General features: G+C 41.2%; 1 protein-coding gene across 1 annotated transcript; it reads right to left on the reverse strand.

Annotated features, from left to right (window-relative positions):
* Positions 1–1,971: 1,971 nt before the first annotated feature.
* On the reverse strand, positions 1,972–24,343 carry LOC143122245 (uncharacterized). Its single transcript, XM_076283103.1, has 20 exons — positions 24,249–24,343; positions 23,621–23,862; positions 22,514–22,662; positions 22,250–22,381; positions 22,006–22,167; positions 21,802–21,913; positions 21,564–21,706; positions 21,232–21,388; positions 20,676–20,779; positions 20,418–20,503; positions 5,630–5,812; positions 5,116–5,366; positions 4,682–4,830; positions 4,353–4,478; positions 3,908–4,069; positions 3,584–3,809; positions 3,327–3,454; positions 3,074–3,239; positions 2,883–2,986; positions 1,972–2,801 (listed from the first exon to the last, which is right to left on the reverse strand). Exons 1-20 carry the CDS (start codon positions 24,327–24,329, stop codon positions 2,698–2,700), a joined length of 2,967 nt encoding a protein of 988 aa, XP_076139218.1. The 5' UTR covers positions 24,330–24,343; the 3' UTR covers positions 1,972–2,697.
* Between the last annotated feature and the right edge of the window lie 269 nt (positions 24,344–24,612).

A 24,612-nucleotide genomic window follows, 5' to 3' on the forward strand; every position in this document is an offset into this window, starting at 1 on the left:
TCACACACTAAGCAAACAGTTACAAACAGTCACACACTTGGCTTCATAAGAGTTTGCGTGCCCGCCTGCACTCGGGAATGCGCTGACCACCGGACAGCGTAGCGTAATATAACGGGAGACCGCGTGACAACGGCAGCCACGGCATCAAGCCGGAATCGAATCGGTGATGCTACTGGCACAATTCCTCATGTGCTCGGCAGAGATGGTTCGGGTGTCTTCTGACGTGTTGCCAGAACACCGACCGTATGGACCCCAGAGCGATAGCACAAAATCAATACGTCTTACAAGGCGAAAAGGCAGAAAGGCTAGATTCAGCGCTAGCTATCAGGTAATCTATTTGGTCTAGAAAATATGATTAGGAAAATTAGGAAAGAAACTGACCAAGAATTGAATCGTAATGTTAAACCAATGACCTTGCAACCTACTTTTGAATTAGGCTCACCTGAAAGCGTGGAAGTGAATGAATGTGTTGAAGCAGATGTTGAACAATGTGCAGGATTACTAAACCAGATCACCCTGACCTCAGAAATACTTGATGATTATTGAATGTGAATAAAAGAATGGAAAATGAACCATAACTGCAAACAATTACCTCATAATAAATAATAAAGTGCGATGAATGAAATGTATCATTACAAGTATTTTAGTAGCCTGACCTTGTAAAGTCTAGGGAATTATGCATGTAAAGAATTGCATGTCTCAAACTGTGAAATGGGTAAAGTGCTTTAAACTGTTTAAATGAATGTATTCAGATTGCATTATAATGCCATAAGTGTTTGTAACCTGTAAGAATGTAACCGATCTCTCTTGATGACTGTAAGTGTATGTTGCTAAATGTAATGTGTCACATGGTTATAATTGCCATTGAATGTAAACTGTTTGTGTAACCTGTGGAAACTATCTGTAAACCTGAATGTAATGTATCATCTCCGAAATGTAACCCGGAGAAGTATGTTAATGCGTGTCATTTTAAATTGTCGGTTAGGATCAGTGACTTCTAGAATGTATTAGCTATCGTGAGAATTTTCCCAGCTACCGTGAGAATATTCCCAGCTAACGTGAGAATATTCCCAGCTATAATTCTTCAAGCAGTATTTTTGTCTTTTCTTGGTCTTTCTACGAATTCCAGCAGGAGGGTAAGATAACTTGTCTCTTCTGTGGTTATTCATCTGTCTTTTCTAAGACTTGGGTCAGCGTGACTTTATACTGAAGGACGGTAATAAGGTCTCCACTCTTTAAAAACCTAAGCAAGAAGTAGTCTATAACCTGTGTCTCTAGATAAATTCTAGGGTCAAACATCTTCGCACGTTAGCCAACTGTTCGAGACCTAGGCGTAGTCGCTCCTTATTTCATAAACATCTCAATAAATCCACCACGGAAGCCTGATCAACTTCCAAGGAGGATATTTAAAAATAGGAGCAAATAGGTTATCTGCGCCGCAGAGGGAAGACGTGCGACTTCACTCGACAGTAGGTCCCTGCTATCTACAATAACCCCAAGGGGGTATCGTGGTTCTTAACTGCCTAGGCCTGGGGTTACGTCTGAGAAACGGCTGACGTTGACTAGGTTCTGGGGGTTACCTGCAGGGGGCAACACACTTCCTATAGATATGGCAGCCGTGGCCTACTGGTTAGCGCTTCGGACTTGTAACTGGAGGGTTGCCGGTTCGAACCCCGACCAGTAGGCACGGCTGAAGTGCCCTTGAGCAAGGCACCTAACCCCTCCCTGCTCCCTGAGCGCCCCTGTTGTTGCAGGCAGCTCACTGCGCCGGGATTAGTGTGTGCTTCACCTCACTGTGTGCTGAGTGTGTTTCGCTAATTCACGGATTGGGATAAATGCAGAAACCAAATTTCCCTCACCGTCTCAAAAGAGTATATATACTTATACTTATACAGCTATTAAGCTATTTCATTGCTCTGATTGGTTAGGCATTTTCCCACTATCTAATAGATAGATAGAGATAGATACATAGATAGATAGATACTTTATTGATCCCCAAGGGGGAATTCAAGGTCTCAGTAGCATACAAACATAACACGCAACATGCACTTACAGCAGAAAAAGTAAAATAAGTATAAATATACTGCACAAGAGGCAGTAGAAGATAAAAAATACTAAAATACTAAATATCCACATAGTGTGCTTAAGGAGGATCAAGCATGAGGCACTTGCAGTGACAGGGCAGGGACTGAGCCTGTAATTCTGTATGCATGGTAAGGTGCTCTATGAGAGTGAGTGTCATGGTGATGGTGCAAATAGGTGCAACAGTGCAAGAATAAAGTCTAGAGACCAGCATAAAATAAATATGGACATATAAGAGAATAATGTAGACAAAGTAATATCAAAACTAAATAAAAACTATATCAGTGCAAGAATAGGTTGAAGTAATAGGGTTACAGCCATTGGTCAAGTATTAAGTATAAAGTATTAGGTATTATGTACCGCCACAATGCAGGCAGTGGGAGGGAGGGGGTGTGCATATGTGCTAATATAGCATGTAAACAGTGTAGCAGTAAAACAGTAGGCTAGTGGACAGTCCGTACAAAAACATGGAGAAGGTGGAGAGGCAGACAGGCTATGCAGAGAAGTCTATCTCTCCTCTACCCTTAAGTGAAGCATTGAACGGTTCAATTCAATTCAAATTTACAAGCTGCTGGATGTATTAAGTGATGTTTTGTCATGTGGTGGGATCTACTACTAGTAGCAGTTGAGCCACCCATAGTTGAGGAGGGTGCGCTGCACTCTCAAGTAGGGGTAGTTGTACTCCACTTGCCTCGCGCCGTTGGAGAAGTAAAGGTAACCTGGAAGAGAGAGGTGTCATGCGTTTACTGCCCTGAGGGAGGCACTCATTGTTTCAATGGCGTATTTGAAATATTCCTTACCGTAATTCTCAAAAGCTGCGTCCACTTTGTTACCAATTCCAGGGAAGCCCACAGATAAAGCCCTTGGGTATCCTTTGTACATTTGTTCTCTTCTGGGATTATAGCTGCAATCATGTAGGACAGTTAGTGGTGTTATGATTTGTTCTGTAAATAGAGATACTTTTTATTTGGGAATAACATATGTCACATACCTCCAATACTGTGCTCCTTTATAAAAGAAAATGGTCTTTGTGAGGGGCTCGTACAGTGCAGCATCTATCTTGTCCACACTTGAGGCGAAGCCCAAGCTGCTTAATGTTTTTGGATAACCTGGCAAAATGGTTTTGTCTCGCGGGTTTATTTTCCAGAATTTGTTGCCTGTGAAGATGCCGTGTCAACAAACATTAGACTTTTAATCGACAATAATTCCTGATTCATCAGTGTATGTGGAGCCTGGATACCCACCTTGGAAGAGGTATACTGCCTTCGAAGGAATTTCACAAGCTGCATCCACATAAGTGATCTGTGGCCATGTTGTTTGCACTTTGATTAAAGGAATTCCTCTGATCATTCTACTTCTTCTCCAATAATATCTGAAGAAATATTCAACTGTATACATTTAGTGCGCGCCGCACACACACAGACACACACACACACACACACACACACACACAGACACACACAGACTAATTTAACCAATGTAACCTTTTCTTGTCTCTCACCCATTCTTGAAAAAATAGAGATCGCCATTGATGGAGGTGGCAGCATCAAACACTAGACTGCGGCTGCACTGTTCATCTTTGGGGTTGGGCCCAGGAGCTGGAGCTGGGTCTGGTCTTGGGTCTGGTTTTGGGTCTGGTCTTGGGCCTGGTTTTGGGCCTGGCCTTGGCCTTGGCTTTGGTTTAGGAGGAGGGGGTGTAGGGTCTGGAGCGGTACCTTTCCGAGTACCTAGAATTTTTGATAAAAGGTGAGGCTCACGTAATGCAATATGATTTAATAAAATATGATTTAATGATGTGATATGATATGATTAAATATGTCAGTACCATACAAACTCTGAACTCCTCGCCGGTCATCGTCAGGCAGCTTGTATCCATTAGTGCTGACATATTGGTAGGTGGGGTACATGAGGGCACTTCTGTCCCTGGAGTGGTCCAGTCCCAGTGCATGACCAAACTCATGAGCTGCCACCAAAAGCAGGTTCACTCCTGAGAGGGCAGGGGTAGAGGGGAGCACAGAAAACAGTCAATCCCAGGGAGCTGTGGACCTTTCAAGGATTTCCTGTTATTCTTCTTTTGCCATTGCTAAACAACCATAGCCAAAGAAGATGAGGATAAAACAATAACTTATAATAACAATAATAACTACAATAATAGAATAAACAACAATAACTTGTTATAATGAGAGGCAGAGGATAAAGAACTCTTTTGTAGGGAAGCCATTTCCTGTAAGAGTGAAGGGCAGGTAAAACAGTGGGACAGAGGTAGTCACCTCGAGACGTCAGGGTCCAGTTCTCATCATCATCAAAATGGGTGTCACCACCTTCACCCTGACCAGGAGAGCTGGCGTGAGCCAGGACACCTCCACTACCATCAAAAGGCCAGAAGTCCCCATGATCTACAATGCAGTGGAGGGCATATGGAGGACAGTCAACATGGCAGGTACTGTCACAGCCACAATACAGAGTTAGGAAATACAATTTTGACCCCGGACCATCTTAATTGTACTGGTATACAGTTGGAGAAATGATGAAGATCCTGTAGTATTTCACTAAGCACATTGTTGAGCTCAAGCGTGATGCCCTTATTTTAAGTACTCACATCTGCCTTTAAAGAGGATCATGATGTCAGCAGTGCCACTGGTGATCTGTTTGAAGTCCAGAGGAATGATATCACTGTACAGTTTGAAGGCCTGGCCAATGGTGTAGTCCACCTCTCTCTGACTCAGATCACGGGTGTAAATAGTTATCCTGTAATGCAGCCACATGCATTGCTTTGAGACCCCAGCTCACTTCTTATCAACAGGCATGTACATGCACACGGCTGGATGTATGTGAAATGCTAGCTGTCACAGTTCTATTGTATTATATGACATGGGTGTCCTGTGAGCTTACGTCTACACAAAACCAACGGGTGTATTTTTCTTACCGCTTTCAGACCTTACGATAGCATAAAGAAAAATGTGCAGTGTGAATACTGGTGCACACACAACTAGCACAACTGTACCATAATGTTTGTGATCAACTTCTGTTTACCTGTAGGTAATTAGTTTCTTCTCCCACTTTGGGCGTCCAGCAAAGTGCCCGTATCTGCTGATATCAGAGACACCACATCTGGGCGCCTTCATCACCTCAATGGTGTTCTTATCCAGTGTGCCTGTCACTTCCAGGCCAAAGAAAGACTGCATCGCCTCCAGGTTGTCTTTGAAAGAAGCATTTTCTGTCACACTCCTCATGATAGTTCCATTTGAAGTCCCGACATCTAGGAAGAAGCGCTCCAGATAGTCCTGGCGAGTAGAGAACAAGCGAGAGCAATGTCTGTGTGAATGTATGTGAACAAAAAAGGTATACATTCATGTGCTACAGTATGTCATAACAAACTACAGCAGAGGACCTGAAATGTGCAAAAAAGTCTAAGGCAGAACAGGCAAGTGGAAAGCATTCAGTAACAGAATAAGCTATATTAGTCCCTGACCTATATCTGCATGCATAATTGATTAATGAATCAGGACACATGTTGCCCATACAGTATCATGAATGCTTGTTTCACCTCAGCCAAAGTTTGATCATCTTCAGATGCAGCTGTGTCTCCCATGGAGATGGAAACGGGGGCAGCCTCACTCCAGGCTGCACACACCAGCAGCAGTAGAGTAGTCACACACACCTCCATGCTTGCACACTGCATCCTCAATGTCCATCTCATCCTTATATAGAGCAGAGCAGAGCACATGGCCTGGGGTGCATATGGAAAAGAACAAGAAAACAAAGATGACGAGAGATTGTACATTCCTCTCACTGTTGAAACAGGCTCTGACCTGATGGGGGAAGCTGACCTTTAAAAACATTCAGGGTGTGACAAAGATTTGTCCTTTTATTAACCGAGTCAAATTTTTTGTCATTGTCAGCACATGCATAGGCTACTCTTCTAAAGAAGTAATTCAGATATGTTTAAGAGAGAAGAAAGTTTGTTCATGACTGCATTCTAGATGTCCCTCCAGACAGTGCTTGAAAAGTGAAAGTGGAGAAAAAAAGGTGCTGGTACTCATCATTCCCATGTATAGCACGGTGTATTTTTCACGGTGTATTTTTTATTGAGACATTAAATAAGCGATTATATTCTTAATTCTACAGTGAATAAAAGATACTAAGAGATGTTGGTGATGAATCACAGTGTGCTTACTGCTGAGGCCTATTTAAAGACCTGCAAACTGAGAAGGGCTGAAAAAGGTTACATATTTGCAAAGTAAACCCCTGTAGGGGGATCTGGGAGCATCCCCCAGAAGAAAAATGTGGGATTTTAACGTGTAAATAAAGCATTCTGGTGTACTCCAAGAAGAAAATAAAGGGAACAAAATGCCCAAACCAGTGGTTGAAAACATTAAATTGCTATTTTCAATTCATAAGACAATTTTGTATGTGAAATTAAACCATATTTCACTGTATTATCAATATCTGTAGTTTCATTGCTTTTAGGCATAATTCTAAATGCAAATGGCTTGCCATATCTGATGTTTAGCCATTAAACATTAAAACGGCTTCTCATGGATGCACACATTGCCAGGTCATGGAGCAACAGCAATCGAACATTCCTCTGCTTTCAAGTTTATCCAGTGTGTTCCCAAATGCTTCATTAAATGTGTTCCCCCTTAACAAGCAATAGTTTTTAAACATGTTACTTATGCTGGTGTTGAAGTGTTTTGATTAAAAGTTCTAGGCTGGTAGACATTTTAAGATGCACATAAGAGCATTACCTCCAGTCAGAGCAGCTCAATTAAGGATAACGTGCGGTGATGATTCTGTTACCTCGTGACGATAGAAAGCTGCACAAGTAGAGTACAGTTTGGGGTAATAGGTGAGTGTCACATAGTGCCACACTGCTGGGAAATGCAGTTTACTTAATTAGCCCCAGAGGGCACGCGGAGCCTGATTTGGAAATGACAGAAAAGACTACCGGCTACTTAGGAGAACTGCCAGTACACAAGAAAAAGCGCAGGAACAAACACTTAAGAGTAAAATGTAGAAGTGGCGGTACTGTGTACTGGTGAGTATCGGCCCACTTCGAGCACTGCCTCCATCCAATAAGAGTGGGTGTATTCCCACACCATTTAGTCCCGATTACATCACATAGGAAGGCTTTTAAGTCAATAAGACATGCTTTAACATGTTGTGTTCCTCTTGTGTTGTTATCTTGTTGTCATGGGGAGGTTTGCATGCCTCCAGGACTCTGAGGGCTATACCAGTGGGGTTTATACCCACAATACGTCCAACCAAGGTGGGCAGGTTTCAGAGTATAGAGGCCAGATGAAAAGCAACACCTGCCCTTCAATGTTGGGGGTTGCGTGTGGGGCAAACACCAATATATCAGGCGAAGCTCACTTACAGGGATTGCAGTCGTCTTAGGGAAAATAATCAGAGAAAACCAGTCCTCTAGAGAGGAGGCTTGGCATTGGGCCCATGAGTCATCACTGTAAAAAGAAACCAGAAACAGAATGAGTGAAGGACATCAAAAGCATGGATGGCCAAAGTCAAAGACAACATTGTTCCACACGGTAGAGAAAGAAATAGTGGATGACTGTTGACGATCAAGGACACTGCAGCCAACAGAACTGACAAGAGGAGCCTCAGGCACCAGGAGGATAGATAGGTAGAAAAGTTCATTTGTGATGACAAGGCTAATGCAATGCAAAGCAAACAGTTTTTTCTCTTTTTCAAACTACAACGCCAAATCAGAAAAAGTCGGGACATTGTGTAAAATGAAAAAAGAACAGAATGTGATAATTTGCATATGTTGTAAATCCATATTTAGCTGCAAAAAGGACATAGATACATGTTAAATGTTGAAAATGACTAATTTGGCTATTTTAATGGAAAATATATACTACACATTTCAAAAGTAAGAAGGACAACTGGCACCATGATTGGGTATTAAAATAATAATAATAAAGATGTGGAGTTGCCGGAAATGCCAGGTCTTATGTGGGCCTGACCTCATTTAAGATGGAATGAGGTAAAGTCCTGTGATTAGACCAATCAAAATTTGTAATTCTTTTGGAAATCATGGACTCCTCTGGGCTAAAGAGGAAAGGGACAATCCAATTATCAAATGTACCCAACTTGTTAAAGTGCTCAGTTTGAAAACCAGCATCTATGATTAGTGCTAAAGCCAATGGCATGGGCATACTGCACATCTGGCAAGGCACAATCAATTCTGAATGATGTACTGTATTGAGCAACATATACTGCCATCCAGACTATATGTTCTTTCAGGGAATACATTGAATATTTCAGGAAAACAATGGAGAAAAAAAATTAATTCTGCACATAATTAAACAGTATGGCTCTAGAAGAAGAGTCCAGGTGCTAAAATGGCCTGTCTGCAATCCATGATTATGAAGACCCCAGACTGTTGAACAGATGAAATCCTATATTGGGCAAGAATGGGTCAACATTTCTTTCTTAAAACTTTACCAACTGGTCCGTTCCTCAACCTCAATTCCTAAACATTTATAGAATGTTATTAAATGAAGAGGTGAAGCAGCACAATGGTAAACATCTGCAGTCTATCGCACCTGCTCTTATACCGGCAGTCACGCATGTGTGTAATACTTCACTTGGTTCTGGAATAGTTCCTTCTTCTTTCAAACAGGCAAGGGTTACACCCAGGGCCGGCGGAAGGCAATCCTGCGGATCCTGCGCCCTGGGCGAAATAGGAATATGTTGCCCCCCATATTCATAGACTGTGTGCCACTTTCGACTGTGTGCTACCTTCGCAGAAGCCCCTGGCTGCAGCGTGCAGATCAGGGCTGGTTTCAACGTTGCTATTTTCCAGCGCTACTGGATAGCAAGGAAAAATAAAATAAAAAATGTTGCGGGACAATTGTACGGAGCCCCTAAGGGGAGCAAAATAAAATCTAAAGTTTAGTTTCATGTGCTCATGTGAAACTTTCATGTGCTCACATGAAACTTTCGTGTGCGCACATGAAAGTTTCACGTGAGCACATGAAAGTTTCGCATGAGCACATGAAACTAAACTTCAGATTTTATTTTGCTCATGTCCCCTTAGGGGCTCCGTACTACTCCGTACAATTGCGATTGCAATTAGGCTTTTCACGTAACATAAACATATTATTATTACAGGCTATTATACAGACAACGTGACATTAGGAATGCACTTCGAGTGTCGCTTTCTCATATCACCCCGCAATAGGACCATCTTATTGCGTGGAAACAAGCTCATTGCTCCCCTGATTCGGTGACATTACATGGTGAGATTCAGATTTTACATTGTCATCCCTCTGCTACGTTCCACCGCTAGCAACCTGACGATTCAGGCTGAAGATCAGCACCCATACGCGGGAGAAAAGTTTTTCAACCTGTGCACTTTTCTGTATACTGCAGCACTATGCTTTGAACATCTCATTCATGACTGTTATTTAACCGATATTACTGAAAATGAATTACTTACTGCTCCCGCATTTAAACCGTCTATGTCATTATTTGACAATCAATGTGTTTTCAATGTTGTAGCCTATAGCTCGCCACGCTCTGCCGCCCCTGGTAGTTTGGCGCCCATGCCTTCCACCGGCCCTGGTTATGCCTTTGCTAAAGAAGAGTACACTTAATCCAACTGATGTAAAGAACTACAGACCTGTCTCACTTTTTCCTTTTTTGTCTAAGATTTTGGAGAAAGTGGTCTCTGGATTCTACTGAAACTGCTCTTCTGTCTGTGACTGAAGCATTGAGAGTAGCTAAGTCCTCTGCTCAGTCATCAGTATTAATTCTACTAGACTAATCTGCACTCTTTGATACATGACATTCTCCTTTCTACACTACTGGGAATTTCTGGGAAAGCTCTTGACTGGTTTGCATCTTAAAGGACATTCTTTCAGTGTGTCTTGGCAGGGACAGGTATCAAAGTCTCATGAACTCACCACAGGTGTGCCTCAGGGATCAGTATTAGGGCCCCTGCTTTTCTCTATTTACACCACTTCCTAGTAGTGTCATGGATTTGACTATCACTGCTATGCAGACGGTACGTAACTTTACCCATCTTTCCCACCTGAGGACTTCAGTCTGGATGGATCAGCAGCACCTTCAGCTTAATCTCTCAAAAACAGAGCTTTTGGTGTTTCCACAGCTATTCCCCAACAGATTAACATCCACCTTAACTCATTTTCATAGCCTGACGAGCAGTGGCAGTGCTCAGTCCGAGGGGCGGGATAATTGGTTGTCTTTCAAATTCCCTCTGCACGCAATAGGACAGCGCTATGAGACCCATGCGTTTTCCCACCAGCGGAGCTAGTTGGCTAGTTCAAACTTTTGCCAACTTAAAAAAAGCTTAACTCGTGTCACGCTGTTCGCCAACAGCAACATCCATCTTCTTTGTTTTCAAGTAGCAGGGAATTCAAGCCAAACCGTTTGCAACTCTGCCATCAATCATTATGTTAAGCCCGCCTAACGTCTCTATACATAATTTGATTGGCCTGATTTAATTTTTCCAGCTCACAAGCCAACGGAGAGTTGCTAGACTAGCCCTGGCTGCCGCTAGGGTGCGTCTAGATTTCTAGGCTATCATCTTCACTGACCCCAACTAGATCAGCACGTAACTTAGGCGTCATAATTGACGACCGACTTAACTTTTCTGAGCATGTAGCCTCAATTGCAAAATCATGTCGCTTATATTTGTCCTTTACAACATTAGGAAGATCAGACCTTATCTGACACAAAATTCCACACAACTTCTCGTACAGGCAATGGATATCTCCAAACTAGACTATTGTAATTCACTGTTAGCTGGCATGCCTGCTTGTGTAGTAAGATCGTCACAACTGATTCAGAATTCTGCAGCACGCCTGGTCTGCAATCAGCCAAAGACGACACATGTAACTCCTCTCCTAATCACTCTCTGTTGGCAGTGCCGCCGCTACCACCACGCGCATCACGCACTGTGCGTAGGGCACCAAGGGACAGAGGGGGCACCAAAATGTAGCCAATAAATAGCTTTACTGTAAACTGATTTTTAATCTTCTAGATAATGTTTACAATGGTAATATACACCAACAGCATGCTACATAACAACTAGAAATGTAATGCCAGAGGAATTACAATAGTGTATGGAAAGCTGCTGGCTTAATGTTGGTGGGGAGATTCCTGAAAAAAAAAACATTGAATCACTTAATCTTTCAGAGAGAATTGATATTAAACCTCAGTAAACCACTATTAGCCTAATCTGGTAGCCTGGCGGCCATCCTATATCATTGACATGTATAGTCTGGCATCGAACCATTCACCTCGCTTAATCCAAGGGGCGGGCAGAGAATTGTCTTTCAAACTGCCTAGGCATGCAATAGGCCAGCGCTACGACCATATCCGTATCCGGTCGGCAAAACGGCAAATACATCCTTCTTCGAAAGGAATGACTTAAGTGCATTGTGTTGCTCAACTTTCAAAGAAAAGCACAAGTCCAACTTCTCCAAAGTTGACGCCAACGCCGATTCAAACAACCGCTCTTTGTTCGCCATAGCCACCTTCCTTGTTCACCGTCGCAGGACTGTCGTTATCCTGTTAAGCCCGCCTTAAGACTCTCTAACAAAATAGAGCGCTGTGATTGGATGAGGTCCACGGCGTCAGCCAATCGAAATTCCTATGGTTCGATACTAGACGTACAGGCTGAGCAAATGAATTTGCTGCCGCTAGGGTGCGTCTAGATTTCTAGGCTACTAATCTGGCAAAATATTGGGAAATTCATGTCCTGCTTTATCTACAGCCAGGATAAATTTGGCTAGGCCTAGGTATGTCTGGTTTGGGCTACACAAGCTTGCATAAATAACCATTGACAACTTGTTATCAGTTAAGCAAGTGCATTTATTCACTCTTCATCTAGAAATTCACGTGTGTTGTGCTTTCATCCATTCAGTGCTGTGCTGCCATCCATTCAGTATAGCATCCATAGCAGTTGCAGTCAGCCTGATCCTCCAGTAGCGGGTGAAGCGAGTGAAGCGGCACCTAACAGAAATAGAAGGGGGGGGGGGGGGAGAGACCGTTGTTAGATAAATGTTAAACTGAACAACAAACTAACAGCTAAGCCTACTGTTCAAAATGCTGTCAACTAGTTGTACCCAGCTGCGCAGCCCATGATGCGTGGGCCAAGGATTCTGCACACTGTTCACGTGCTAACTTAGTGGCCAGACAGTGCTCAGCTCGAGAACCAATCAGAACTGTCAATTACCTCGCACCAGCGGCAGATGGATCTACGACTGCACAGAGTGGAGGAGGAACTTTTCCTGTCGAGTTCGGTGGATATTACAAGGACATTTATTTCTCTGTTATCATTGCTACCGTGCGTCCATGAGACTGTAAGTCTTTGCAAATATGTTTGTGTACTTATCTGCAGTAACATGTCAAGCGTTAGTAATTAATAATTATTATTATTCATGTGTAATTGTTGTCGCGTGTGGCGACACATTTGTTATTTCTTTGAAGGAACGGTAGCGTGTTCAATATACAATGTTTACTCAGCTTAGCATTAATAAGCACTGCCTCAGTTACCAATGGGGAAAAGGAGTTTAGAAACCTCTCAAGCTAGGATGTCACTCGGTTACCCACTTAGAGCATCTGTGACACGGTCGCATGCTTTGCTTGCTTTTAAAGAGGCGGTCTCCGTGTTCTTAATGCGGCACGGTAATGTGTGCAGGCTTAAAGGGACAGTATCCTATTGCAGTCTACCTCTGCCATGTCAATTAGCACAATTTAGTAACTGTAATAGTTTAGTAACTGTAACTGTAATAGCATTTATAATGTATATGTATCTGCACAGAAGGTATTTATACATATTCAAATGTATAGGTATTTATACATATTCAGATTGTAAGCTACAGCTGAGCAGTTGTTATATTCTTATCGTAAAGTGTCAGACTCTTTCCTGCTTGCATAGAATAATTAAGCTTTATTTCAGGAATACACTAGTATGTGATGTGCATAATGTTATTGTCACATATATGTTTATTGCTCTTATTGATACTTCGGTATGTCTTATTCATTTTGTTTATAGAAACCACGGTCTTATGTCAAGTATGTCAAGAGATCTACTAGATGAGTGGCATGTTTCTGAAATGTGTGAATAAACCAAGAGTTTGGAAAGTGACATCTTCCTGTTCTTATCGGACAACCTGAGACGATTGCTGCCTAACTAAATCAGCACTAGTACACCTCAGTCTTGTGTCGGGTTCATCTCCCAGCACCCTCTTTTACACCTACAATCAAGTCATTTTACGCCACAACCTACCACTCATATAAGGGCAATTCCATGCAAAGGTCATCCTTACCATGGAAAAAAAAAGTTGTGCATACGCAAATAGAACTGTTGTTAAAATCTTCATTTAGGTCTATATTTTATTGTTTGTAACTGATCTGATTGAATTTGATGGAGAATGACACTCTTTTTACATCATAAATATGGTGTGCAACCATACAGAAACAACATATTTCACATGGTAATATTATACATATTTCAAAAGTGGATAAATGGACCCAATGTTCAAACAAATTGTGTCATTTGACAAATTCCAGATTGACAAGGGAATGGTAGAGTAATGTCTATGCTCAGCTTGCCTTTAAGAGCACAACTCCTTACATTTGTAAGGCTTTTGTTTTTAAGTCAGCAAGTTCCATGGCCATGTCACATCCATAACGTTTTATAGGAAAAGTTTATGCTACACATACAGTGTTGATGCGACAATGTCCATAGTGTCTGTGCAAAGCTGATTTATATCAATGTAAAGTGTGATGACCAAATTGTGCCCCTTTCTTACTTTTAAAACCTTTAATGGTGCGTTATGGATGTGACGTTATGGATGTTACATAATGTGAATTTACAAGACTGGGGACTTTATTATACCTCAAAGCCGATAAAACGTCTGTTCTGGTGGCATGTCAGTTTCAACGCATTTCAACGTAGTGTTTATAATTGACATTTCAAAGATTATTAGGTTGATCAAAACCACAGGGAGGCCTTGCCTAACCATTAGCAAAACAAACATAATATTAAAATACCTCCAGTGATTAGCCTAGCCATAGCCTATTTTCAAGTGGCCTAATAACGAAAATCTGAGCGATTATCTTCCTGTAACTGTCATACTGTTGTTGTACAGTAACTGGATTATCGTGTTAGCTGGTGAAGATGGCTGACTTTGCAGCTGGAGTTAACAACATACAGTAGCAACCTCGTTCTGTTGCAGATCTGTTCAGCCTGCCGTTCACGTCTGCTTAACACAGTTTAATTTTAAATGTGACGCGATATGACAGCATTTGAAGTGTCAGGTCCTCTGTAGCTAATACCCACAGAGTAACATGAGTAAGGGCAGCAATAAACTAGATGTACCGCATAGCGGTACAAAATATGACCGCCTCTCAGTCCTGCATATTCTCTTCGCAAAAATAAATCACGCTTGTCAATTTGTCTCCATCTCCTACTCCTGCAACTCATGTGCATGCAAATGTGTGCATATGTGAGTTTGCTTTTGTTTATAAGAGTGTGTGTGTGTGTGTCTGTGTGTGTGTGTCTGTGTGTGTGCATGTGCGTATGCGTGCCTGTGTTTGTGTGTTTATATGTGTGTGTGTGTGTTGTGTGTGCGTGTGTGTTTGCATGCCCACATGCGTATGCGTGCCTGTGTGTGTGTGTTTATGTATCTGCATTAATGTGCGTGGGTGTTTGTGCATGTGTGTCTGTGTGTGTGTGTATGTGTGTGTGTGCTTGCCTGTCTGTATGTGTTTATGTGTGTGTGTGTGCTTGCCTGTCTGTATGTGTGCGACTGTGCGTGTGTGTGTGTGTGCGCATGTGCGTGTGTGTGCATGTGCGCGTGCATGTACTTTATGTGTGCAAATCACAAATGAGTGGGTATGGGTTAGGTTCATGCGGGCTCTTGAGTCTAACATACCATAAATATTTTGTCATCTTGGGTGCAACGGTTCAGGTAGGGCTAGTTATTTAGGGGAGTGGCCACCATGTTTCATGTTCCCTGGTGTTTCAGTAACCTGGGAATCACTGACCAAAATTGATGACAGTAAAAAGAAAAAAATAAATTTATTTTTTATATTTTAAATGACTTGTTGTCCTGATTCTTCCTGTGGATCTTAGTGGGCACTGAGGAAGCAATAATTTCATCGCTAGTTTTTCATGATTACTATTTCAATTGTTTCATATCAAAATTCACAACTTAATTATGTGTTTTATGTAGTTTGTTGAGAACTGGTTCAGACACGTCACATCCATAATGTGAAACCGTCACATCCATAACGCCAGTTTTTCCTACATAATGCATTACGAAAATGACGCATATTTTCAAAAACACACTTTTTGTGTTCATTCAAGTCTCCTTCATTGTACATATATCATAGTTTCGCCAGTTTCCTTCAAAATTCAGAGTTTGTAGAAAACCTGTAATCTCTCACAAAAGTGTGTCCATTTCATGTCACATCCATAACGCTGATAAAATGCCTTGTATTCTTAGGATGAAATTGATTATATGAAATTTGAGGATTTCTCAGTATTCAGAGGACAGAGGTTGCATTAAAAGTTATGCAAATTAATTCACTGATACCAATTTTGACCCCACTCTAAGGCATTTTGTTTACCAATGAGTCCAATTGTCACATCCATAACGCTGGAACTGCCCATAAACGTAGTTCAAAACGAAGGCTAAGTTTCAGCCAGTGACTGTTTGCCATAGGTCATTTCGCTCGTCAGGCCAGCTATCGGAAACTGTGAGTCAATTTGTCAATTTGAGTGTGAAGGCTTAGCACTGCACACAACCGCAAACCTAGAAACGTTACCGAGGTCTAGCTAACGTAATATAACTTACCTACTGCATCCTCGGTAATCGCTTAAGTTATGAACTTACTCGACGTAATACCAATATTACCGAACTAGCTAGAGTTAAACTTAACGTCCTCTCTAGACGTAGCATCTACGAGTATGTTGCTAAGCTACAAGTTTGAAGCTAACGCCAGCTTGCTTGCTTACTTGATTAGCCGAGTCGTTTTAAACAGACTTCACACACTCCATTCGAATTAAAAACACAAATTAATTGTAACTTGGGTGTGGTAGGAAAACGTCCGTTTCATCGTCGTTTGTTGGACCAGACAACAAGACCAGACAACAAGAACGTAAACTTTCTTCAAGAGGATGGTGGAAAGCGTGAAGTGGCATATAGGAATAAATGCCGCAAGGAGAACGCTACTGCGTATGCGCACAAGCTAATTACAGGATGTGTAGTTTTAGGGAGCGCCAGATCAAGGGCGCGGGAAGGGGGGTGCTGAGGGTGCTGCAGCACCCCCTGCTGGCAGGAGATAGATTTTTAAAAATGATTATATATATTTTTAAATAATTACTAATTCGCTGTCTGACATTATTTATATTTTTGTATGTGAAATGATGAGTCAAATAGCAAAAAAGGGTTATGAATAGGTTTGAATATAGGCTACTAAAAATTAACAGTTATAGAGATCAACGTGAACATGAGTCAGTTACTGTAAGAACGGTAGCGTAGTTTCAGCTATGTGATAGCGATGAAGTGTGTAGGCCTACGGTTGATATAGGCCTACATATTCTATGCGATTTACACGTTCAAAAAACCATGGATAAGCTGAAAGAAACTAATAAATGTATTTCTAGTGAAATCATTTCACTATCCTAAGATAGAAATTATTAGGACACACTTGCTGTGGAGACGACACACTTTAGGCTATTCAGAAATTATTTGCGAGATCATTGCAGCCTGATTATTAGCCTATATTTAAAGCTTATACCATGGTCTAGGTTGAAAAGGGTGTCATTTAAAAAGTGATATACTACACCTATAAAATTATTATGATGTTGCTTAACAACGCCTGAGTTAGTCCGCTCAGCTGTGACTTATCAACATTCCACAGCATTGCAGAAACAGCTGAAAAAACGAACGATTTTAACTCTAAAACTCATTTAGTATTAATAATTGATTTCATATTTATTTATTTCGTAAGTGATGAAGTGAAATGATGTCAAGTGCGCTTCTGTGGGGTTAGGGTGGGCGCAGTGGACTCGGAGTGCTGTCGCGGAACATTGGAATTTGTGGCTGCCCAGGACTTTTCTAAAACGTCTCGCTATCACCCGCACACCGCACTAAAATGACGTAGGCTATTTAGCAGTCAAAATCCGAAACATGTCCGGGGGGGGGGGGGGGGATCGTCGGGCATCCCTTCTTTTTGTTATTCAGCACCCCTGGTCAAAAATAGGTTCCCGCGCGCCTGCGCCAGATTGTATGCATTAGAAGCGGAGACAGTTGGATTCACAGGTGACACCTGTACCAGTGTTCTGATTACCCCGGGAACTACTCTGGGAGCTTAACGAGCGCAGCTGGCTTTAGGCCATTATGACATCACAGCCATTCAAGTCTATGGGGAAAAAATTTGCTTTTTAACATTTTTAATCCCCTATTTCTCAAAAAGTATAAACTTAAAAAAAAATCTGAAATAATAACTCTCTTGTCCCACTCCAGACCTTCAGAACAGTTATTTCAACATGTCTGTATGTTAAGCGGTTAGAGTCGCATTCATTCTTGAAAAGGTAAAAAGAAAAGGTTATAAGAAGAAGCCAGGAGATTTCAAGATAGTGGATTCCATGACTCAAGTGACTATAATGACTCAAGATCAAGTGAGAAGAACATTAGCCCCGCCGTGCAATGAGTTGCCCAGTGCTCTCAGTTCCTTTGATAGTTTTGGGGTCTTTCAAGAGTGGTCTAAAGGCAAAATGTATCTGTTCAGCATGCACTTAGTTAATAAAGCCTTTCTCATGAGTTATGGTTTGTATATTATATTATAGTATATTATAGTATTTGTTTATTTTCATTGTTTATTTTCATTAGACTATTAATTGCATTGACATTATTGTTTATTATTGCTATTTCTAATATTCTATTCTATAGTCTTACCAACTTTTAAAAACTGTTCATTGTTAATTTAACTACAGCATTTGATATGTTGTCTATGTCCTTTTTTCTGCAGCTAAATGTGGGTTTACAAGATTTGTAGATGATCACATTCTGTTTTTATTTGCATTTTACAGTCCCAACTTTTTTTCTGATTTGTGGTTGTACCTGACTGCTGATGCTAATTTTGATACCACAGATGAATAGAGACCCAGTCAGACCAATAGTATAAAAAATCAGGAACAGAGTTTTATTTACAATGATGCACATCGAGGGAGAGACAGCATGACTTCACCTAAAGATCCATCAGCTGCTCTAACTAGACAAGGAGTTAGGGTTAGTAGAGTTAGTATCCTTCCAGGCTGACGGGAGATGCCGTTGGTCATCCCATCTCACGTGGACTACACTGACTCAGACTCTGATCAACCTGGCAACCTGGCAATCTGGCAACCTGGCAATCCATAGGGGCAGTTGTGGCCTACTGGTTAGGGCTTAGGACTTGTAACCGGAGGGTTGCCGGTTCGAACCCCGACCAGTAGGAATGGCTGAAGTGCCCTTGAGCAAGGCACCTAACCCCTCACTGCTCCCTGAGCGCTGTTGTTGTTGCAGGCAGCTCACTGCGTCGGGATTAGTGTGTGCTTTACCTCACTGTGTGTTCACTGTGTGCTGAGTGTGTTTCACTAATTCACGGATTGGGATAAATGCAGAGACCAAGAGTATATACTTATACAATCAGGAGCAGATAGCTACTGACGCAGCCATGCAGAACAGTGAAACACTGCAGTCATAATATTCTCGCTTATCTCTAAATACAGTCACACACAGATATACACAGGGACAGTACAGATATCATACAGTCATTACACAGAATCTTACTTTTAAAGTCAAAGTGACCTACTAATGAGAAATGCTGAACATTAAACCACATATTGGAATATTGGACATAATGCAGAACATTAAATCACATATTGAAATATTGGACATAAAGTTCTGTTCCACTTTCTCTCACTGCCAATCCCAGTTTTATGACATTTCACACTGATTGAGCATTGAAGAACACTGTGATTGTTTTCTCTGACTGACATGTTTACAATATATGCAGGACAGAACAGAGGGCTGAACTACAAAGTAATTGGCTAACCGGGGCAACTTGGGGATCTTGGGGGTAACCGCTGATCTCTAAAAGAACGCTGTATAGGCTACTGAGCAGCTATTGTGTCTTAAGTGACATGTTGTTTGGAGATCAGCACTGCTTTATAGAATACCCCTCATGAAAGAACTTTTGTTCAAGACAAATCATGGTGGCTAATGATAATGAGCAAATAGGCACAGAGATCAGCAGCACACACCCACACATAAAATAATTGAATAACATATCCAGATGAGACGTAACTCTATGTCTTTTTGTCTGTGCCAACAATTCTTGCTGTGATATATTGCTTGTATGTCCTGCTTTGACTTGCTTCCCTGTTTGCGTAGCATTGGCTCTAGGGCTAGCCTGTCACCAGTCCAGATTTCTGTCTCTGCAGTGTGATGGGCTGGATGCTTATCAGCCAGTCATGTTTGATCCAGGCAATCAGAGGCATTTACATTCCAAAATGAGAGATGTCATAAATCATAAATCAATCAGTGTGTGAGAGACGCATGCCTAACCAGGCAGGCATAACAATTGAGCAACAGAGATCTTTTTTTTTCCTTTTTCTTGCTGGTCTTTATTTGAAAGTATTTTTCAACATATATGACACATATTGATGTGTACCAGAAATATATATGGTTATGTTTATGTTTAGCAGATGTTTTACTAAGGCGACATACAATGACATATATAAATATTTAGAATAAGAACATATACAAACTATGACTCTGTAAGAATGAATGAGTTAAATTCAGTGGAATAGTCTTATGCTATATTTAACATATTTAAATATGGTTTACATACAAACAATACAGATTATTTGGTAACACTTTACGGTAAGGGTACATGAATAATCATAAATTCACCCATTAATTAATTAATGATTTATGTATTACTTCATTCCTTAATATCTTATTCATCAGGAATTGAGTTTATAATCGATTGAATCCATAATTTATAATGATGCACCCACCGTACCTAAATGCTTTAGTTGATGTGTTGTTCATGCATGAGGTCACGAATGATAGACTATGAACTCATGTCAATTCCCCAATAATTCATGAGATATTAAGGATTGAAGTAATGCCTGCATGAATTCATGATAATTCATGTGTCCTTACCGATTATTCATTCAATCAAAAGTAAATAAGTAAAGATAAATAAATAATCAGTAACCACTTCTGGCAACAAAAATAAATAGTGATTTTTCTATCTGGATATGTTCAGCAGCCAAGCCATACATTTGCTTTGATAGTGTAAGTAACTCTTCCCTCTATATAATCAAAATGATATGCCTTTGGCCCAGAGAAAAAAGTAATGCTTCCCTCTGAAAAACAAAACAATGCAACATAATATAGTTAGCATACAGTCAATACACAGTCAAGAAGCCCTTGATACTAAAAGCCCTGCTGTATATATTTAAATATATGAGGATGTAAATAGTGTATTGAGTGTATTTGGATAGACCTACAGTACTGTAAAGTGGGAAAGAGTCTTACCTCTGAATCGAATGGCTGCATCTACTTTATCCCCAATACCTGGCCAACCATGCTGTATTTTTCGGGGAAATCCAGAATCCATTGTACCCCGAGCTTCATCATATCTGTTAAACAAAACAGACATGGAACTTCAGCAGCAGAAGCTTGTAGCCCTCACTAGATGGCAGACCTCAACAGCGGAAGCTTGTAGCCATCACTAGATGGCAGACTTCAGCAGCAAAAGCGTGTAGCCCTCACTAGATGGCAGACTTCAGCAGCAAAAGCTTGTAGCCCTCACTAGATGGCAGACTTCAGCAGCAAAAGCTTGTAGCCCTTACTAGATGGCAGACTTCAGCAGTAGAAGCTTGTACATGTAGCCCTCACTAGATGGCAGACTTCAGCAGTAGAAGCTTGTAGCCCTCACTAGATGGCAGACTTCAGCAGCAGAAGCTTGAAGTAGTAAAACTACAGTCCAACAAAACAATAGTGCTGCATTCATCTTCTCTTTTTCATCCATATTTAAAATGTTCTATCATGTATTACTAGATAGGAAATGGAAATAGTTACCTATACTCACCTGTAATAAACAGTTCCTGTAAAAAAATATGTTTTCCTGTATTCTGTCAAATGAACAGCAGCATCTATTTTCTTCACTGTTGTAGGGAATCCATAATCATAGATTGAGCTGCCATGACTTTTCATCTTCAGCTTCTGAACCATCCAGTATTTAAGACCTGAAACATGATGGCAGGTTAAGTCAGTAAAGAACACACACACACACACACACACTACTTAACCACCAACTTCCTTGTTGGTGGGTTCTTATCGACTCTAAAGTCATAAAACAGTTCTCTGGATCATGTACTGTATATGGATGGAGTAGGAATGGAGTCTGTCAAACCACTTCACCTGTGAAGACGATGGTGCCACCAGTTTGTGGGATGTTATAAGCAGCGTCCACAGAGGATGGCACACTGGGGAGGAATGTTCTGATGAAGCCCTCTCTCACTCTGCTCCAGTGCCTCATCCACGTTGTCCTCAGCCACATGTAACTAGTACCAACATTTGAGTATAGACATTTTAAGCATGACTGTTATTTGTTTTCCAGTTTCATTTTCAATAAGTCAAACCATGAAGATTTATAAACCTGCCCTTGAAGAAAAGAATTTCATTCCCAAGCATAGCCACGGCATCAAAAGAAGAATTGGGATGGCACTTTTTAGGGATGGTTGGTGTTACCGGTTTCTTGATGCGTTTTCCTATGGCCCATAACAGAGGTAAGTATTGGTTTAGGCAAAATTATAGCACAACCATTTGTGTTTATTGCCCCCATTGTCAGGCTTATGCTCACCATAGAGTATCTGAATTGCCAATGTGTCATCTCTTGGCAGTCTGGGGCTGACTAAAGAAAGCTTTTTATATTTAGGATGCATAAGGGCAGAGGGGTCTCTCGAGTGTGACAGGCCGAGTGAGTGACCAAGCTCATGGGCAGCCACAGTAACCAGATTGAAGCCTGTGACAGGGAGAGGGACCTGTTAGAGGGTTTTACATCAAAACTCACAGCTCTGCTACTGTCAAACACAATATTTATTGACCTGGTTTACTGTGATCCACAGTCCAAATTTCATCATCATCAAAGTGGACATCTCCACCCATGTCGTCTCCAGGCTCAAAGGCATGAGCCAGCACACCCTTAGGGCCATCGAAGGGGAAGAAGTCTCCATGAACTGCAAGACGAGGGAGAACAGTGTCATCAAGACGCTGCAATACTGACAACAACCTGAAAGGGGAGTGAGGCTCACAGTACAGAGAACCGTCAGGTAAAGATCAATGTGTGGATTCAGTTTACGCAAACCTGCCTTTGGATGCAAAAGAGATGACTATGTCTGCTTTGTCCTGGTCCACTTTGATGAAGTTCAGGTCTGCTGCATCACTCCACATTTTCAAGGCCACATGTACTGAGTGCTCCACTTCTTCCTTACGTAGATTGGTGGTGTATTTTGCAATCCTGTGGAAATGGAGAGTTCAGTAAAACATGCAGGGACCTGACTTATGAACAGACTTTGTAAATCAACTTACCAGTCTCCATAACCCCAGACGTTTACAACACAGGCTTGAACAACGAATGAAAGGCATGGTGAAAATGTATGTCAGGAATTGTACAGGGTTATATTAGTTTACTCTTGAGAGTGTAATGAAGGATGTTCCAAAAAAAGAAACCTTTTGTCAAGTAGTCACTAAAAGTTATGGAATTTAATTCCCAGCAATGTGTCAAACATGGAACAGGAAACGATTAAGTGCTTAAGATCCCTCAAGGTCAAAGGTTGAGATTGCATGGAGTCATATGTGAAATACTGCTCAAAAATACTGTGTCTGTGTTGTATCTCCTGAGCGCATTGAAGGATCATTATCAAACCTGGCAGTTTATCACAGATCTACTCTCACATAGTTTAACATATTCACACGAATATGGCAACAAGCTATTATTGTACATGGTAATCAAAAAGCTATTTCTACACTTTTGTACACTTTTTACAAAGAATATTGTCCTGTTTTGTGGTAGCATATGTATGTCATATTGTTTAGTATACTGTATGTACTGTATGTGTCTCTTTACTCTTGCTGATGCCTCTTGGCCAGGTCATCATGGAAAATGAGAACTTGTGTTGAATTGGTTTGACTTTATAAATAAATCTAGATTAGGTACTCAAAATGAAATGTCAAGTTATAGCACTACGGCTAGTGGAGGCAAACCAGTCATGTTTGATTTCATTCATTATTAACCTCACACTATGAAATTGTCTCCAGTGAGCCAAACACTTTCATTAGAATTTAAATATATAATGCAAATGAACAGTGCTTGCTCAATTTGTGTTCAGTGTAATGTTGCCAGACCACAAAGTACTCAGTGAATTTAGTGAAGGATAAAGCTAGGCTAGTGTTTGGCATAAAATGGTGAGACTCACTTGTATGTGACTGTATGATTCCTCCACTTAGGTCGACCAGGATAAAAGCTGAAGTTCTCCACGTCAGGGACCCCACACCGAGGTTCTTTCATTACCAGGAGGGTCTCTGGGGTGAGTTGCCCAGTTTCCTTCAGACCAAAAAAATTCTGCATCTTCCTTAAATTCACGTCTAGGCTGCTCAAGCCTCTTGGGCTTCGAGGTCTCCCACTCAGTGGCATCTGATAGAATTTCCTCAAGTAGACCTGTTTTACACACCTTCAATATTTGCATTGTGTCTTGGAGAAAATGTTTACAGTAAGTCCAGTGAACTACTGAACTTATATGCATATTTGGGCGCATGCTCTATGAGTTGACTGACGATATTTAGTGGTTCAGTGCTTTGATTTGTGTATTTAAATGCTGAGTTCTAACATTTACAAATTATGCAAATCGCAAATCTTAAAAATTGCTTCGTATGGCAGACATGCATTCAAAAACCACATTCATAAAACTCACTCAGAGATAGGTAACTGAAATTCATTAGTTTCTCAATGACTAATAAAACATGCCTGATTCACACAAGTTAACAAATGGACAAATGGACAAAAGGACAGGATACGTAAGGACAGGACACAACAGACACACAGACCTCAGCATAGTGCACGTCTTCTGGCTCATGAATCACGGGTGAAGTCCATATGATGCTCACACTCAGAGCAAAGCTCAACATGTGGATCCATTGGCCTCTCCATGCCATTGCTGCATGTGTGCCACAGCTGTCTCAGTCCAGGGATTTATAGGGAAACAGTGCATCACATGACATCTAGAAGCTCACAAATACTGTGTGCACTAACCCACCTGAAGCAATTGTGACATCTCCTGTGGTAAGGCTAATATTGCCAAAGGCATTCAAGTCATGTCTTGTTCACCCCATATTTGCATATATTACATACTTCTAACCCTGTTCAAATGATATGTCTAATGATGGTGCCATGGTGGTTTGAGGCATTTTT

The sequence above is a fragment of the Alosa pseudoharengus genome, unplaced genomic scaffold, assembly GCF_046254945.1.
Source record: "Alosa pseudoharengus isolate Yale_2024_CS ecotype anadromous, Long Island Sound unplaced genomic scaffold, YU_APseudo_1.1 YU_APseudo_1.1_scf_13, whole genome shotgun sequence".
In the NCBI taxonomy this organism is placed as follows: Eukaryota; Metazoa; Chordata; class Actinopteri; order Clupeiformes; family Clupeidae; genus Alosa; species Alosa pseudoharengus.

What these genes read in the sequence shown, in the direction of transcription:
- LOC143122245 (XM_076283103.1), bottom strand. Translation starts at nt 24,329, where the DNA reads ATGTTGAGCTTTGCTCTGAGTGTGAGCATCATATGGACTTCACCCGTG. An exon ending in AATCATACAGTCACATACAA is followed by an intron (nt 22,663 to 23,620) that starts GTGAGTCTCACC and finishes CCATTTCCACAG; the next exon opens with GATTGCAAAATACACCACCA. An exon ending in CTTACACTATCAAAGCAAAT is followed by an intron (nt 5,813 to 20,417) that starts GTATGGCTTGGC and finishes TATGCACCCCAG; the next exon opens with GCCATGTGCTCTGCTCTGCT.